General features: G+C 40.6%; 1 protein-coding gene, 1 long non-coding RNA gene and 1 pseudogene across 7 annotated transcripts in view; 2 read left to right on the top strand and 1 right to left on the bottom strand.

Annotated features, from left to right (window-relative positions):
• The window catches only part of LOC122680042, a 42,373-nt gene that overhangs the window by 861 nt on the left and 25,861 nt on the right, over window positions 1-15,651 (bottom strand). The window contains exon 2 of the long non-coding RNA XR_006336588.1: window positions 10,219-10,298. This is a non-coding gene — a long non-coding RNA (uncharacterized LOC122680042). The remainder of the gene's footprint in view (window positions 1-10,218; window positions 10,299-15,651) is intronic.
• The window catches only part of DENND5B (DENN domain containing 5B), a 206,919-nt gene that overhangs the window by 180,374 nt on the left and 10,894 nt on the right, over window positions 1-15,651 (top strand). For all 6 annotated transcript variants that reach the window (XM_043880881.1, XM_043880884.1, XM_043880880.1 and 3 more), the window contains 5 exons: window positions 4,420-4,548; window positions 7,151-7,272; window positions 12,437-12,582; window positions 14,172-14,290; window positions 15,110-15,297. In XM_043880881.1, coding sequence (XP_043736816.1) covers window positions 4,420-4,548; window positions 7,151-7,272; window positions 12,437-12,582; window positions 14,172-14,290; window positions 15,110-15,297 — 704 coding nt within the window. The remainder of the gene's footprint in view (window positions 1-4,419; window positions 4,549-7,150; window positions 7,273-12,436; window positions 12,583-14,171; window positions 14,291-15,109; window positions 15,298-15,651) is intronic.
• LOC122680040 lies at window positions 56-4,409 on the top strand (annotated as a pseudogene).

The following is a 15,651-nucleotide window of genomic DNA, read 5'->3' as shown; positions in this document are numbered from 1 at the left end:
TTTCTGAAAAAAATTCTTAGAGGTGAGGTGAGGTTGGTTAACACGAAAATGGCAACAGAATTTTCTTTTATCTTCTCATTCTGATGTGTTTTTCAGCCACTTCTTTAAGCCTCTCATGTGATGTGATAATGCTTTATTTTACATTTTGTTTGTCAAGAGGGTTTGATCAGACGCAAGGGAGTCTGCCCCAGATGGGAAGCTGGAGCTGCTAGCCTCCCTTGCCCTGCCCCTGCTGGGGGAATAGCCATGATGAGGCTGCCTAATAGGGCTGGTTTGACCTGAGCAAGTGACCTTAGCAAGGGGTGGGGGGGTGCACTGAAGAAGGCTGGCCTACAGCTGGGATCAAGGGGCGTGACCACACTGCAGAAATGGAACCCTCCGCCCAGGGCACACGAGAAAACCAAACTGCAGGAGGAAGGAGGAAGGGACACGTGTGAACACATGAGGACTCACAAGGCATCCCAGACATGGAAGGGCAGTACTGGGGACCACAGGTGACCTGCAGCCAGGCACCCAGCGCAGAGAGCATCATGGCAGAGCAGGTGATTCTGAGCCAGACTCAGGCGTGTGGAACACTGTGGGAGGAGCTATACCAAAGCAATTCTTTCCATCAATGTATCTTCATATGTACACATCCTCTTTAAGAGGAAGATCTACCCCATCATCTGGTGGCTGTTCCAGGATGGCTTCTGCCGAAAGATACCTTCATTGTAGGCTACACCCACTCCCACTTCACAGTGGCCAACAATCCGCATGCAGAGTGAGCCATTCATCAAAGCTACCCCAGAGAAGGAGCCCAAGCTGGAGGAGTTCTTTGCCCACAACTCCTACATGGCCAGCCAGTATGATGACGTGGCTTCTTAGGAGCTCCTCAACACTGGCATGAATGCCCTCCACCAGGGCCCACAAGCCAATGCCTCTTCTACCTGGCCTTGTCCCCCAGCGGCTAAGGGACCGTCACCAAGAACATCCATGACACCTGCCTGAGCCAGACAGAACTGTATCATCATAGAGAAGCTCTTTGGGAGGGACCTGCAGATTTCCAACCAGCAGTTTGACCATGCAGCCTCCCTGTTTTGTGAGAGCCAGATCTACTGCATCGACCACTACCTGGGCAAGGAGGTGGTCCAGAACCTCATGGTGCTGAGGTTTTGTCAACAGGATCTTCAGGCCCCATCTGGAACTGTGACAACATTGCCTGCATGGAGCCTTCAAGGAGCCATTTGGCACTGAGGGCCGGTGGAGCTACTTCAGTGAATTTGGGATCATCTGGGAGGTGATGCAAAATCCCCTCCTCCAGATCCTGTTTCTGGTGGCCATGGAGAAGCCCGCCTCCACCAATTCAGATGACATCCATGATGATAAAGTCAAGGTGTTGAAATGTATCTCAAAGGTGCAGGTGAACAATGTGGTCCTGAGCCAATACATGGAGAACCCCACCAAAGAAGGTGAGGCCACCAGAGGGTACCGGAGGACCGCAGGGTGCCCCGTGGGTCCACCACTGACACCTTTGCGGCTTTTATATTCTCTGTGGGGAATGAGAGGTGGGACAGGCTGCCCTTCATACTGTGCTGGGGCAGAGCCCTGAATTAACACAAGACTGAAGTGTGTCTGCAGTTCCTAAACGTGACTGGTGATGTCTTCTAGCAGCAATGCAAACACAACGAACTGGTAATCCGTGTGCAGCCCAAGGAGGCCGTGTATGCCAAGGTGATGACTAAGAAGCCTGGCATGTTCTTCAACCCTGAGGAGTCAGAGCTGGACCTGACCTCCAGGAACAGATACAAGAACGTGAAGCTCCCTGATGCATATGAGCACGCCTCATCCTGGACGTCTTCAGTGGAAGCCAGATGCACTTTGTGCACAGTGACGAGCTCCAGCAGGCCGGGCACATCTTTACCCCACTGCTGCACCAGATCGATCTCAAGACTCTCCAGCCCATCCCCTATATCTATGGTAGCCCAGGCCCCACAGAGGCCGATGAGCTGATGAAGAAAGTGGGCTTCCAGTACAAAGGGACCGACAAGTGGGTGAACGCCACATGCTCTGAGCGCTGCGCACCTGGTTCCCACCCCAACCTACCTTGGCCTGTCTCTCTGTCCTTCCCACTGTCAGACCCCATTTCAGGAGGACTTTGGGACCATAACCCTCAGCCTTACAATACTGGCTCTGGGCTCTGGCCATGCTATGCTATGGCTGCCTTGGACCCAGTTACATTCTTCAACCACGAGCGCTGGAGAATCACACTGTGACCATCCCCAGCGACCAGTGAGCCAGCTTCTGTCCACAAAACTGAGTCCCAGTGGAAGGAAAAAGAGTGGCTCTTTGTCTGTCCTGGCTCCTTCCAGATGACTGGAGTTAGAGGCCCATAGGGAGGGGCAGTGAGAGGCCTCAGTGGGCCATAGCTATCAGCAGGCTCCTCGGAACTCAGGAGGAAGGCCCAGTTGCTTCTTCACCAGCCTCAGTGCCATTCGATATTCCTGGTCACCCCTGGAAGGAACTTTCAGGCTGCCCAGCACCCGCCCCCAATGTCTTGGCTTCCTCAAATGTCCCCCTCGAATGTCCTCCCCACTGGAAACAAGCAGTAGGTGGGATGCCCCACCTCAGTCCCCTGTCATTAAACCAGCAAATAGGAATTTTAAAAAAGTATTTGATCATATGTCAGTGCCCTGGATTGAGAGGCTAAATCTTACATCCAGGGATTGAGAGAGAAGGAGGGAAGGACAGAAGTAAGAATGTGTGTATTATAACATGGATGGACCTAGAGGGCATTATGCTAAGTGAAGAGAAATCCTGCATGATAGCACTTATATGTGGAATCTAAAAAAGAAAACAAATGAACAAACATAATCAGTCATAGATACAGAAAACAGGTGGTTGCTAAGAGGGAAGGGGCTTGGGGAGAGGAGAGAAATAAATGAGGGAGATTGAGGTACTAACTTTCAGTTAACAAAATAAATTAATCACAGGTATGAAATGTAGTGTGGGGTATATAGACAATAACTATGTAATACTGTTGTGACAGATGACAGCTAGACTTACCATAGTGATCTTTTTGAAATGTATAGAAATCAAATCACTTTTGTGTAACAGGAACTAACATAGTGTTGTGGGTCAGTTACACTGCAGAAACAAACAAGTTCATAGAAAAAGAAATCAGGTTTGTGATCACCAGAGGCCAAGGTGGGTTGGAGGGAGATCATCTGAAGGCAATCAAAAAGTGTGAACTCTGAGTTTTAAGTACTTAGTAGGGATATAATGTGTTGTGCAGCGTGACAAGATAACACTACTATACAATGTAAGTCAAAGTTGTTAAGAGTAAATCGTAAAAGCTCTAATCACAAGGAAAAAAACTGTCTTTAATGTGTCTATAAGAAATGGTAGATGTTTACTAAACCCATTGTGATCATCATTTCATAATCTATATAAGTCAAATCATTATGTTGTGTACCTTATATGTTGTGTGTCAATTATATCTCAATAAAACTGGGCAGGGGGGGATATGTTTTACAAGGAGGCTATTCCTTATTCCGAATGCTAAAATCATCAAAGAGTCTGCAATATTTATTACAGCTGAGATAAGTCATTCTATACTTCCAAAAAAAAAAAAAAAATCAAAGGAAAGGATGGTGGGTCACAATCACAAAGACTTTTCAGTGACTCATTGTACTGTTTCTATAATTACCCTGTCCCTTAGGTTTGTCCTTCCTGCTCAATCCTTCTTTCCCCCTAGGAGGGGTATCATTTAGGAAGATTAATTCAGTCCTGCTGGGCATAGCATCAACTTCAAAATAGAATACTAATTTATACATATATGTAACATTCATTTGGAGGTTGATCACACAATTTGTTTGTGGCCACACAGTATCCTAAGTCTTTCAAATTTTTAAGAATTTTGAATTTATTAGTATAATACAGCTTTTCTTCTAATGCCATAGAAAATGGAATTTCATATTTTCCAGATGTTGTCAGGGCAATTTGAAAAATGATTCAGTGAATTAAAGTTGTAGTAGAGACTTAATTAAACTGTAGAACAATTATTTTGAGTAAGAGCATGAATATTCAGCCTGTTTTATTACTTTTATTTTTCTGAGGGTCAGGGATAACCAATTGCCAGTTTATATGTATCTGCAAGCATGAAACGAGAACAAAATAAAACCTGAAAGAGTAAATGAGTGTTAAATGCTTTATCTTAGAATATTGTCTATATGGTCATGTTGTAATGGTAATTCTGATGTGGGACTAATTTCATGATTCAGATGGGATACTTGAAGTTTAATCAGCATAAATGGTGTGTGGCCTATTATTTCCTCTAAGTAGAAAACAACTTTTCTGTGCAAAGTGCTGTAATTCTTCAGTTATTTTCCAGTTCAAGGTTAACCTTAGGATTTACATCTTTGCTGTTTTACTGTTCTTTAGGCATATTCAAAACATGAGTGAGATCAAGACTGATGTCGGACGAGCTCGAGCATGGATAAGATTGTCTCTAGAAAAGAAGCTCTTGTCCCAGCATCTCAAGCAGTTGCTCTCTAATCAGCTGCTCACAAAGTAAGAGGTGGCCTCAAGGCATTTCTGTTTCCATGATCTGTGTGCTTACAAAATAAACTGCATAGACTGACAGGCTGCCTTCTTCAGCATGAGCTGTTCACTCCTGTGCACATGCTCTCTTCTTTCTAACAGGCACATGTTTCAGAAACTCTGTGTCATGACCTCCTATTTGATTATATATGGGAGGGTACAGATTTCATAGCCAGAGGCAGATGGTGCTACCTTTTTCAGAAAAAAAAAGCTGAGTAGTCCCACAGGTTGATGGTAACATCCAAAAAGTGAAAGTCGCTCAGTCATGTCCAACTCTTTGCAACCTCATGGACTATACAGTCCATGGAATTCTCCAGGCCAGAATACTGGAATGGGTAGTCTTTCCCTTCTCCAGGGGATCTTCCCAACCAAGGGATTGAACCCAGTTTTCCCACATTGCAGGCAGATTCTTTACCAGCTGAGCCACAGGGAAGCTTTACCAGCTGAACCACAAGGGAAATATCCAAAAGATGGGTTGAATTTATGTAAACCTTGTATCATATTGTGAAGATCACAACAAAACCAGGAGTAGCAAAAAAATTAAAAGGTCCACAGTAAAGAGCTTCTCTGAGAGTCTTACCAGTACTTACATTTAGTAGTGTAGAGCCAGTAAACCAGTCAAGTGCATATTAGTTAATTATTAACTGTTTTGATTGATTCCCTTTACTCCATCAGAAACCTTGGATGAAATGCATCATCCAGATAATACGTATAGTAGAATTAATTTGAAAATTAAGGGCTTTGGGGTTCTCTAGAGCAAAGGCATGCAAAGGATTCAGCAAAGACCTCAAACACGACTGTTTTGGAATCCCACCATAACCCAGTTCTTTTTGTGATTTTAAATTTGTGTGTATCACTGTCGAGTTAGTTATCCCTTGGAGCATTTTAGGATGAGTCTTAATATCCAAAGAATGGGTTAGATAAAGAGTACCTGATGTGAAGTACAGCCTGTGAACCTGACCTTCTCTTAAAACTGACTACCTTATCCCTGCTGATAAGTCTTCTGCCCTTTGTGGCCAAAGTACAAAGCAGAAAATGATAATCGTTTAAAAATCTTACTACATAAATGTAACTACTAAGTATCTTACATGTTTTCTATTGTACTTTCTTCTATGCACATTCTCTTAGTTAAGATTATACTGTATTTGCAATTCAGCTCACCCTTTTTTCAGGTTTGTATTATACCATAACATTTTATATGTCATAAAGTCTCTGAAATCTGAATGGCTGTGTTCAAATACTGCCTTTACTGTTCACTATTTGAATGGCCTTAGGCAAGATCCTTAACTTCATTTTATCACTTTTCCTTATCTATAAAAGGAGAATGCTAATAGACTTACCTCTCCTGTGATCACAAGGACTAGATATATTAATAACTATGAAATACTTGGGAAATGCTTAAATGTAAGTGCTTAATAAAAAGTTACTGTTTTAGGGAGCAGTAGTTTTTTTCTTACTCAGTTAAAATTCAATCCTTACTTGAAATGAAACATCTGAAACACAGAGTGGTTTAAATTTTCCAGAAAGATAATCTTCCAAACGCTATAATATAGATGATTATAACTAGTCGATATTTTTAAAAATTTATCTTTAGTGAATGTAATGTCCTTCAGCCATGGGATGAGAAAAAAAAATCCACCATAGGCTATTAATAGCAGATGTGAGGAATAGTAGTTTTGTTATTGTTAAAACTCTTCTTAAACTTTTTTTTTTAACAAATTTTTAACAATTTGTTTTTAGCTGCACTGAGTCTTCATCCTGCATGCTGGCTTTCTCTGGTTGCCACGAGCAGGGGGCTTCTCTGCAGTTGGGGTGCGTGGGCTTCTCCCTGCTGTTGCTTCTCTTGTTGCGGCTTACAGGCTCTAGAGCTCAGGCTCAGTAGGTGTGGTGCCTGGGCTTAGTTGTGCCGTAACATGTGATATCTTCTCAGACCCAGGGATTGAAGCTGTGTTCCCTGCGTTGGCAGGGGGATTCTTATCCATTGTATCACTAGGAAAGTCCTAAACTTTATTTTAAATTAGTATACTATGATATATTGAGTTAGCCAAAAAGTTTGTTTGGTTTTTCTGTACCATCCTTTGGAAAAACCTGAATGAACTTTTTGGCCAACTCAGTATTTTTTATTTTTTACAAATAATATTCAAGTGGTCATTTGTGAGTAAATCTTTGCCATTTCATATTATATCCTTAGGACTGAGTCCTTAAAATAAAATTAATAAGTCAAAGAATAATTATTTTTTAATTACTTAAATATTACCAATAAATTGCTTTTCTGAAATTTTCGGAAGATTGTAACTTTCTGTTATTCATTGCCACCCCTCACACCCCCATCAGCACTGATCATTAATTTTAAATCTATTACTTTGATAGACAAAATGAATTCACAGGAGGTTGTTTCTTTAATTACTAAGTAGGTTAAAATATTAATGTATATACATTGATTTTTATGAATTGTTCTTTCTAGATTGAAGTTTCTACTTATAGTTTGTCTAAGAAGAAGTATTTTTTTAGCAGAAGACATAAGAAAAAATACACTATACTATTACTTTGTGTTTGTCTTATCCTTTCCTAGGAAGCTTTATAAACGTTATGCTTTTCTCCGTTGTGAAGAAGAAAGAGAACAGTTTCTTTACCATCTTCTTTCCCTCAATGCTGTGGACTATTTCTGCTTCACCAGTGTCTTCACCACTATCAGTAAGTCTGGAGAAGTGAATGTTAAGTGAAGTGCTGCTCAGATGACTAATGGAATAAGAGTTTATATTTTTAAAAGTGAGACATACCACAGTTCAGTGAGGCAGACACTGTAACATCCACCCCTCCCCCCCACCCTCCCTGCCCTACCCCATCTCCATTTAGCAATAAAGGTTATGCCCCAGCAGCCCCACCTCCTGAAGACAACCCTCGGCTGTTGGAGGAATGTCTCACCAAAGAAAATGACCTTCCCTGAGGCTGTCCGTCTTACTAAAGCCAGTCAGGATCCCTGCCTGATCCCTGGGCTGCCCCAGAACTCATTGTGATATCAGCTGAGGACTCACCGCATCAGAGCTCAGTTTCTGCCTCAACCCACCCTTTCTTCCTCACATCTTGAACCCAGAAGCAGCATTCTTCATGCTAATTTCTGACTCAGAGTCTGCTTACCAAAGAAACCCCTCCTGCGGTAGGAAATGGGGTGGATGTGAAGACGAATCTTTTATTGAACAAACATTGCAGTGTCTTATCTGAAACCCATAAATTCAAAGAATCAGTATATGATAATAATAAACATGTAACTGAACAGCCATGAAATTAAAAGATGCTTGCTCCTTGAAGAAAAGCTATTACCAACCTAGACAGCATATTAAAAAGCAGAGATATTACTTTGCCAACAAAGGTCTGTCAGTCAAAGTAATGGTTTTTCCAGTGGTCATGTGTGGATATGAAAGTTGGACCATAGAGAAAGCTGAGCACTGAATTGATGCTTTAGGACCGTGGTGAAGACTCTTGAGAGTCCCTGGGACTGCAAGGAGATCAAACCAGTCAACCCTAAAGGAAATCAGTCCTGAATATTCATCGGAAGGACTGATGCTAAAGCTGAAACTCAATACTTTGGCCACCTGTTGTGAAGAACTGACTCACTGGAAAAGACCCTAGTGCTGGGAAAGATTGAAGGCAGGAGGAAAAGGGGACGACAGAGGATGAAATGGTTGGATGGCACCACCAACTCGATGGACATGAGTTTGAGCAAGCTCCAGGAGTTGGTAATGGACAGGGAAGCCTGGTGTGCTGCAGTCCATGAGGTTGCAAAAGTTGGACAGGACTAAGCAACTGAACTGAACTCATATTAAACTTTGATGATTCAGAAAGACTTCAGAATCTTGCTGAATGTTGCAGATGTTAATGACCCAGATAACCACGATGGTGTGGTCACTTACCTAGAGCTAGACATCCTGGAGTGTGAAATCAAGTGGGCCTTAGGAAATGTGACTACAAACAAAGCTAGTGGAGGTGATGGAATTCCAGCTGAGCTATTTCCGATCCTAAAGGATGATGCTTTGAAAGTGCTGCATTCAATATGCCAACAAATTCAAAAAATTCTGTAGCAGCCACAAGACTGGAAAAGGTCCATTTTCATTCCAACCCCAAAGAATAGCAGTGCCAAAGAATGTTCAAACTACCATACAGTTGCACTCATTTCGAATACTAGTAAGGTGATGCTCAAAATCCTTCGAGCTAGACTTCAACAGTACGTGAACTGCGAACTTCTAGATGTACAAGCTGGGTTTAGAAAAGGCAGAGGAACCAGAGATCAAATTGCCATAGAGAAAGCTGGATTATAGAGAAAGCAAAGGAATTTTAAAAAAAAAAAGAAAATCTACTTCTGCTTCACTGACTACACTAAAGCCTTTGTGTAGATCACAACAAACTGTGGAAAATTCTTCAAGAGATGGGAAGGCCAGACCACCTTACTTGTCTCCTGAGAAACCTGTATGTGGCTCAAGAAGCAACAGTTAGAAACTTACATGGAACAACTGACTGGTTTAAAATTGGGAAAGAAGTAAGACAAGGTTGTAAATTGTCACTCTGTTTATTTAACTTCTATAACTTCTTGTATAGAAGTTAATGCCTGACTGGATGAATAAGCTGGAATCAAGATTGCCAGGAGAAATATCAATAAACTCAAGATATGCAGATGATACCACTCTAATGGCAGAAAGTAAAGTTAATCTAAAGAGCCTCTTGATGAAGGTGAAAGAGGAGAGTGAAAAAGCTGTCTTAAAACTCAGCATTCAAAAAACTAAAATCATGGCATCTAGTCCCATCACTTCATGGCAAATACAAGGGGGAAAAGTGGAAGCAATGACAGATTTTATTTTCTTGGGTTCCAAAATCACTGAGAACAGTGAATACAGCCATGAAATTAAAGTGCTTGCTCCATGAAAGGAGAGCTATGACAAACGTAGACAGCGTATTCAAAAGCAGAGACATCACTTTGCTGACAAAGGTCCGTATACTCAAAGCTATGGTTTTTCCAGTAGTCATGTATAGATGTGAGAGTTGGACCGTAAAGAAGGCTGAGCACCAAGGAACTGATGCTTTCAAATTGTGATGTTAAGAAGACTCTTGAGAGTCCCTTGGACTGCAAGGAGATCAAACCAGTTAATATAAAGGAAATTGGCCTTGAATATTCACTGCAAGGACTAATGCTGAAGTTGAAACTCCAATACTTTGGCCACTTGATGCAGAGTCAGCTCATTGGAAAAGACCCTGATGCTGGGAAAGATTGAAGTCAAAAGCAAAATGAGGATGTGGTGGTTAAATAGCTTCACTGATTCTGAATGCTAATGGACATGAATTTGAGCAAACTCTGGGAGATGGTGAAGGACAGGGAAACCTGACATGCTACGGTCCATGGGGGTCAAAAAGAGTCAGACACAGATGTGTTTTTGATAAACTAAATTATCGCATTTATTCTGTTGCATTGGTCCCCTTCCCTACTTTGGAGAATTTTTACTTGTATCAGTTAGGAGTTATTTTCAGTTGCAAATATCAGAAAACAATGGTTTAAACAAATCGGTAGTTTTGTTTTTCTTACACAGTGAGAGTCTTGAGGTAGGCAGTCCGCAGTGCTATCACAGTCATCAGTGTGTGCTAATCACCTACCTCATGGTCACAAGGTGGCTGTTCTCAGTCTACCCTCCAGCCTGAAGAAGGAAGCAGTGCCAAGGAAGAGGGATCAGAATCTGTGCCAGAAAAACATAGTTTTCTAAGAAATTTCAATAAATATAACCAGTATTTCACTGGGCAGAGTTGTGTAGGTTTTGGTCTTCTAAGGCTCTGGTAGAGGCAGACAAGGAAAATGGAGTTAGAATGGTTATTAGGCTAAGCTGTAATATCTGTCAAGATAGTGTTAGTTAATTAGAAGCTAAGGTGTTATATACAATTTTGAAAGAGAAGAAATTGCAGAGGGAGTTAGGACTCCTAAGCTCCTCCCCATATCTGCAGATTTCTCTTTTATCCATGTAACTCTTACAACTAGGGAATTGAAATACTTCATGAAATAAATATTCTGAGTTTAATAATACTACTCTTTTTCTGCTTTATGAAATCATTGTTGTGTATCTGTGAGCCCTTTGCAGCCAACAGAACTGCTGACCCTAAACAAGCCTTTTTCTGCAGCTTTTCTAATCCTGTCAGTGAAAGTAGCCTGTCAGTGAAAGTAGCCTCTGGCACCTAAAATAACATCTTGCACTAACCTCTTCTGCTTTCAGTTTCAAAAATCATTTGATTCTCATGATTATTAAGCCATGAAAATATGGCCTTTTTCTCTGACATTTTCCTTTCCTTCAGCCAAAATGAAAGAACAGAAAGAGGGTTTATTCAGTCAACAGAAAGAAAGTCCTGTATGTAAAATTAGAGAAATGAACCATTTATTCCATTCATTTTGCTCGTCTAAGAGCACCCTAAAACATGAACCCCTATTGTGAGGTAGTATCTGAGCCCCTTGTCCAGTGACTGTTTTTAATCCTACGTGTAGTTCTTTCAAAGAGGACTTTTTAATAGTTCTGTTGTGACTGGATAAAGAGAATACCAACCAAAATATTGATTCTACCCTGCTTTTTTTAAAAAAAGTATGGCTCTGAGGGATAAAAATATGCTAATGTGTTTGAGCCGTCCTCATTTTTTCAAGGAAAGTGGAATGCCTGTGGTTTCCATGTTTGAGCAAAGGATGGTGTTTGGCCAGTGACATCTAGTGGCCTGCCTTTGAAGAGCCTTCAAAGGGAACGATTTCACACAGATTCCTTTCCGCATCCTGATTCTCTCCCTGAGGCACCTCTTGCCCTAGAGCCCCCTTTCCAAGTTGTAGCTAGTAGACTTCATATTACAACTAGAATGGAGGTGCTGTTGCTTATTGGCTTTGCGTATGGGACTGTTAACACTGGGATGAGAAAGTTCTGAAGTGCAGTGCTGTGAAGCATTGCCCAAGAAAATCAGCAACAAGCAGATACTATGCTAGTAGTCACCTACCACCTTCTTTATATGAAGCCATGCCAGTAACCATGCTCATTTGTACTCCATTTTGGAACAAAATGAATAAAAACATCAAAGCAATGAAACTACTACACAGTCACTGTTTATGTCCTCAGGTATTCTGGTGCTAATGCCTGACATTGTTTATAAAATGTAGTGCTGATGATAAGTATGCCATGTTATGGGTTTGAGAGTTGGACCACAAGAAGGCTGAGTGCTGAAGAATTGGTGCTTTCAAATTGTGGTGCTGGAAAAGACTCTTGAGAGTCCCTTGGACTGCATGGAGATCAAATCAGTCAATCCTAAAGGGAATCAACCCTGAATATTTATTGAAAGGACTGTTGCTGCAGCTGAAGCTCCAATACTTTGGCCACATCATGTGAATAGCCAACTCATTGAAAAAGACCCTGATACTGAGAAAGATTGAAGGCAAAAGGATAAGAGGGCAACAGAGGTTGAGATGGTTAGATAGTTATCACCGACTCAATGTTTAAGAATTTGAGCAAACTCCAGGTAATAGTGAAGGACAGAGGAGCCTGGTGTGCTGCAGTCCATGGGGGTTGCAAAGAGTCGGATAGAATTTAGCAACTCAACAACAACAATGCCATGTATACATAATGATGTGTAAGTATGGAAACTAATAGACGTATTGGGACTTGTGGCTTGTAAACCAGACCTCATCTTTCTAGACTAGAGGAGGTTATGATCTCATCCTGTTGCTTAAGTACATCTTGATAGATCATTAAAAAACAAATTATCTGTGAAAGCCAACAGAATTCTGAATATATATTTGTTTTCTTCAGGAGAACTTCATTGTAATTTTGTATTAATTTCAGCATTTTTCTTTCAGTGATTCCATATAGGTCAGTGATCATTCCCATCAAAAAGCTGAGCAACGCGATCATCACGTCGAACCCTTGGATCTGTGTATCAGGAGAATTAGGAGACACGGGAGTAATGCAGATTCCCAAAAACCTCCTCGAAATGACTTTTGAAGTAGGTTCAGTTAATTGCTTTCTTAGCACAAAGTGTTATACATAATTCTACACAATGCCAGTTTCAATTTTTCATTTTTCTCTGAGTCAAATAATACAAAGGGGTAATTAAGCATGCAGGATCATTTAGGGGATTATATACCTAAAGTCTTGAACACATGAATTTGTTTTGCATTTTTATTGTTACTTTAATTGTTAAGCTGTGTATTTCTACTTGTAGTGGTGCACTGTGGGGCTTTGCCAGGTCCTTTTCCATAATTCCCAAAGCGTGTTGTAGAACCTGGCATGTAGAGAACATTCAGGTGAATGCTTTCCCCACAGTGGTTCTCCTCCAAACTGTAAATTCACCCTGCCTGAACCTGGACAAAGGGAATGGGAGCTGCTGTTCATGCTTTGGCCTTTAGACCACATGGTGATATTTATAAAGTGATCTTGTGAAAATACCTCTCACTATGATAGTCAGTTTTCAGGTCTTACCTGGTAAGGTAGTCCCATACTTTTGAGCCCACATGCTGGTTGATCCTGACATGCAAAAAGGAGACAAACACCTGTTCTCCTTTCAGAAGGGAAGTGGTACTAACTGAATGTTCTGTTCCTGGGGTCTAGGAATGGCAGTTTCCACTCAGAGTCATGACACTGCCCAAGAGCTTATTTTGACACTATCTATCCAGTGGGCTCACAGCTATCTGTATATAAAAGATTAAAATCCTTGGCTTTTCTTTGACTACCAAGTACAGAGCATAAACTGCATCATAAGTCCCATCATTGCTGTTTCCAGACTCTCACATCTGCCTGATTCATTCCATCTCTGCTGCCACAACTAATTCAAGATGCCCTCCCCCATCCCCTAGATGGCTGTAATTCAAAGATCTCAAGTGCTTTGAGAACTCATAGCTTTGAGGTTCCCAGCTATACATAGTCAGTTGGGGTCTGTGATCTTTCATCAGAATTTCTAAGTCAGAATTTTGTTGACATTTATTTTTACCATTTCTATTATCATCACTTTCTTTTGTACTTATGCACAAAGGGTCAGGAACGATGCTGATAATTATGCTTTTTTTTTTTAACAGTAGCTTCAGAGACTTCTAGATGATGTTTGAGGTCAATTCTACCTTAGTATTTATTAAAGCAGGAAAAGTTGGTGATATTTTATGTCTATAATTATTTTTCTGACCTCTCTATAACTAAATAGCATCCTTTCCCAGTTTTTGGAATTCTTCTCATCCTTCAAAGGAACAAATCTACTGACTCGGTGATGTTTCTGGATTCTCCAGTTGGAAATCATTGTTCCTTCCCAAGTGTTCTTCAAGCACCTATTTACATATCTACTCTCAGACATTGTGTCATCCCTCTCATTTAATAATGTTCCTAACCAACAAATAAAAATAAATGGAAAAATAAATAAATAAATAATGTTCCTATGTCTCCTGTCTCATTAGAAGGGATCTATTTGGATATTTTTCTCTAGTGCACGGCAGAATACATTATGCAGAGTCCTCTGCACTTGTAAATTGTTTGGAACCACTACTAAAGCTGAGAGGTGGCAGGAAAAGATCAGGAACTGAGTACCCTGTGGTCCTGTCCCTACAGTGCCAGAACCTGGGGAAGCTGACGACTGTCCAGATTGGTCACGATAACTCAGGACTGTTAGCCAAATGGCTAGTGGATTGTGTCATGGTCAGAAATGAAATCACAGGACACACATATAGGTAAGTAAATGTCCTTGGGAGTTCAGATTTGTTTTAATATTTTTAGACAAGAAAAAGTTTGAGAATTATTTTCATTCTAAAGCTTTCCCACTGCCTTTTGAATTTTACTTTAGTTTTTTGGGTTGTCTTGTTTATGTAACAACAAAGTTCTGTTATTTTGTTCCAAATACAAAATTGCCCCCAAAATACTTCTCAAAAAGACTGATTGTGTTTGCTGCTAACACTTAGTCCACAAATGTTGAAAAAGATTGGAACTCTGATAAGAAAAGAAAAAAAAAGAAGCTTAAAATAATGTCAGTAAGACAAAAGGCTCTTTTGGACACTCCTGCACTCTTTGCAGCCAGCACTCCTCTTTGAGGACATTCTCCTCTTTTTTCCTGGAACTTAACTCCCACATTAATATCTAGTTTGAAGATACTCCTGTTGAAACTAACTACAGAATTTTGATGTAGATGTATGAGAAAATATTTAAAAGTTAATTTGATAATAATTTATGGCTATACAAGAGAGAATTTATTTTTCAGAGATTCACTGAAGTAATTAGTAAAATGTCCTGATGTGTGTAATTTACTTTAAAATACTTTTAACAAAAAACAAAAATGAAGCATATGGGAGAATGTTAATATCTAAGTCATAAGAACATGGGTGTCTATTTTTTTGTCTTCTTTTTTAAGTGTTTGCAATTTTTCATAATGAAAAAAATCACCCACAGGCTGATCACCCACTTAAATAATGGGTTTCACCCTTGGTGCCTTTTAAAAGTTCTGATTAAAGTGAGTGAAATATTGGCGATTCTGAAGTTTATTTCTGTCCCGCCAGGTTCCCATGCGGGCGGTGGCTGGGAAAAGGCATTGATGATGGAAGCCTGGAGAGAATTCTCATTGGAGAATTGATGACATCAGCAGCCGATGAGGATCTAGTAAAGCAGTGTCGGACTCCACCCCAGCAGAAATCACCCACTGTGGCCAGGAGACTGAGCATCACATCATTGACAGGAAAAACTACCAGTAATTAGTAGTTTGTTTATTTTCCAATGTGTCTTAGATGTATTAGGCATCATGTGGCCATTTCATAGAAAACTGTTGTGTTAAATGAATTATGGTAAGGAGATTAAAAAGAAAGCTGAGGAAAATTAATTTGTGAGAAAGACTTTAGAGTGGAGAGAGAAAAGGGGGGAAATAGGGCAGGATAATTACAAATAATTAAAAGCCTGAAGAATTTAGATGTTAAAATCCAATTAAAAAAAAACCCACCTGCTCTGTTTTAGTTATGCTCTGAAAGTATGAATATTTTGCCTGAAACTTCAAGGAAGAATAAGGACAGTTGTAGAACTCTCATATCTAGTTATCCAAAGCCCCTTT

This window comes from Cervus elaphus, chromosome 22 (assembly GCF_910594005.1).
Source record: "Cervus elaphus chromosome 22, mCerEla1.1, whole genome shotgun sequence".
Taxonomy (NCBI): domain Eukaryota; kingdom Metazoa; phylum Chordata; class Mammalia; order Artiodactyla; family Cervidae; genus Cervus; species Cervus elaphus.
The sequence above is the reverse complement of the archived record's forward strand: the minus strand, read 5'-3'. Positions and strand labels throughout refer to the sequence as shown.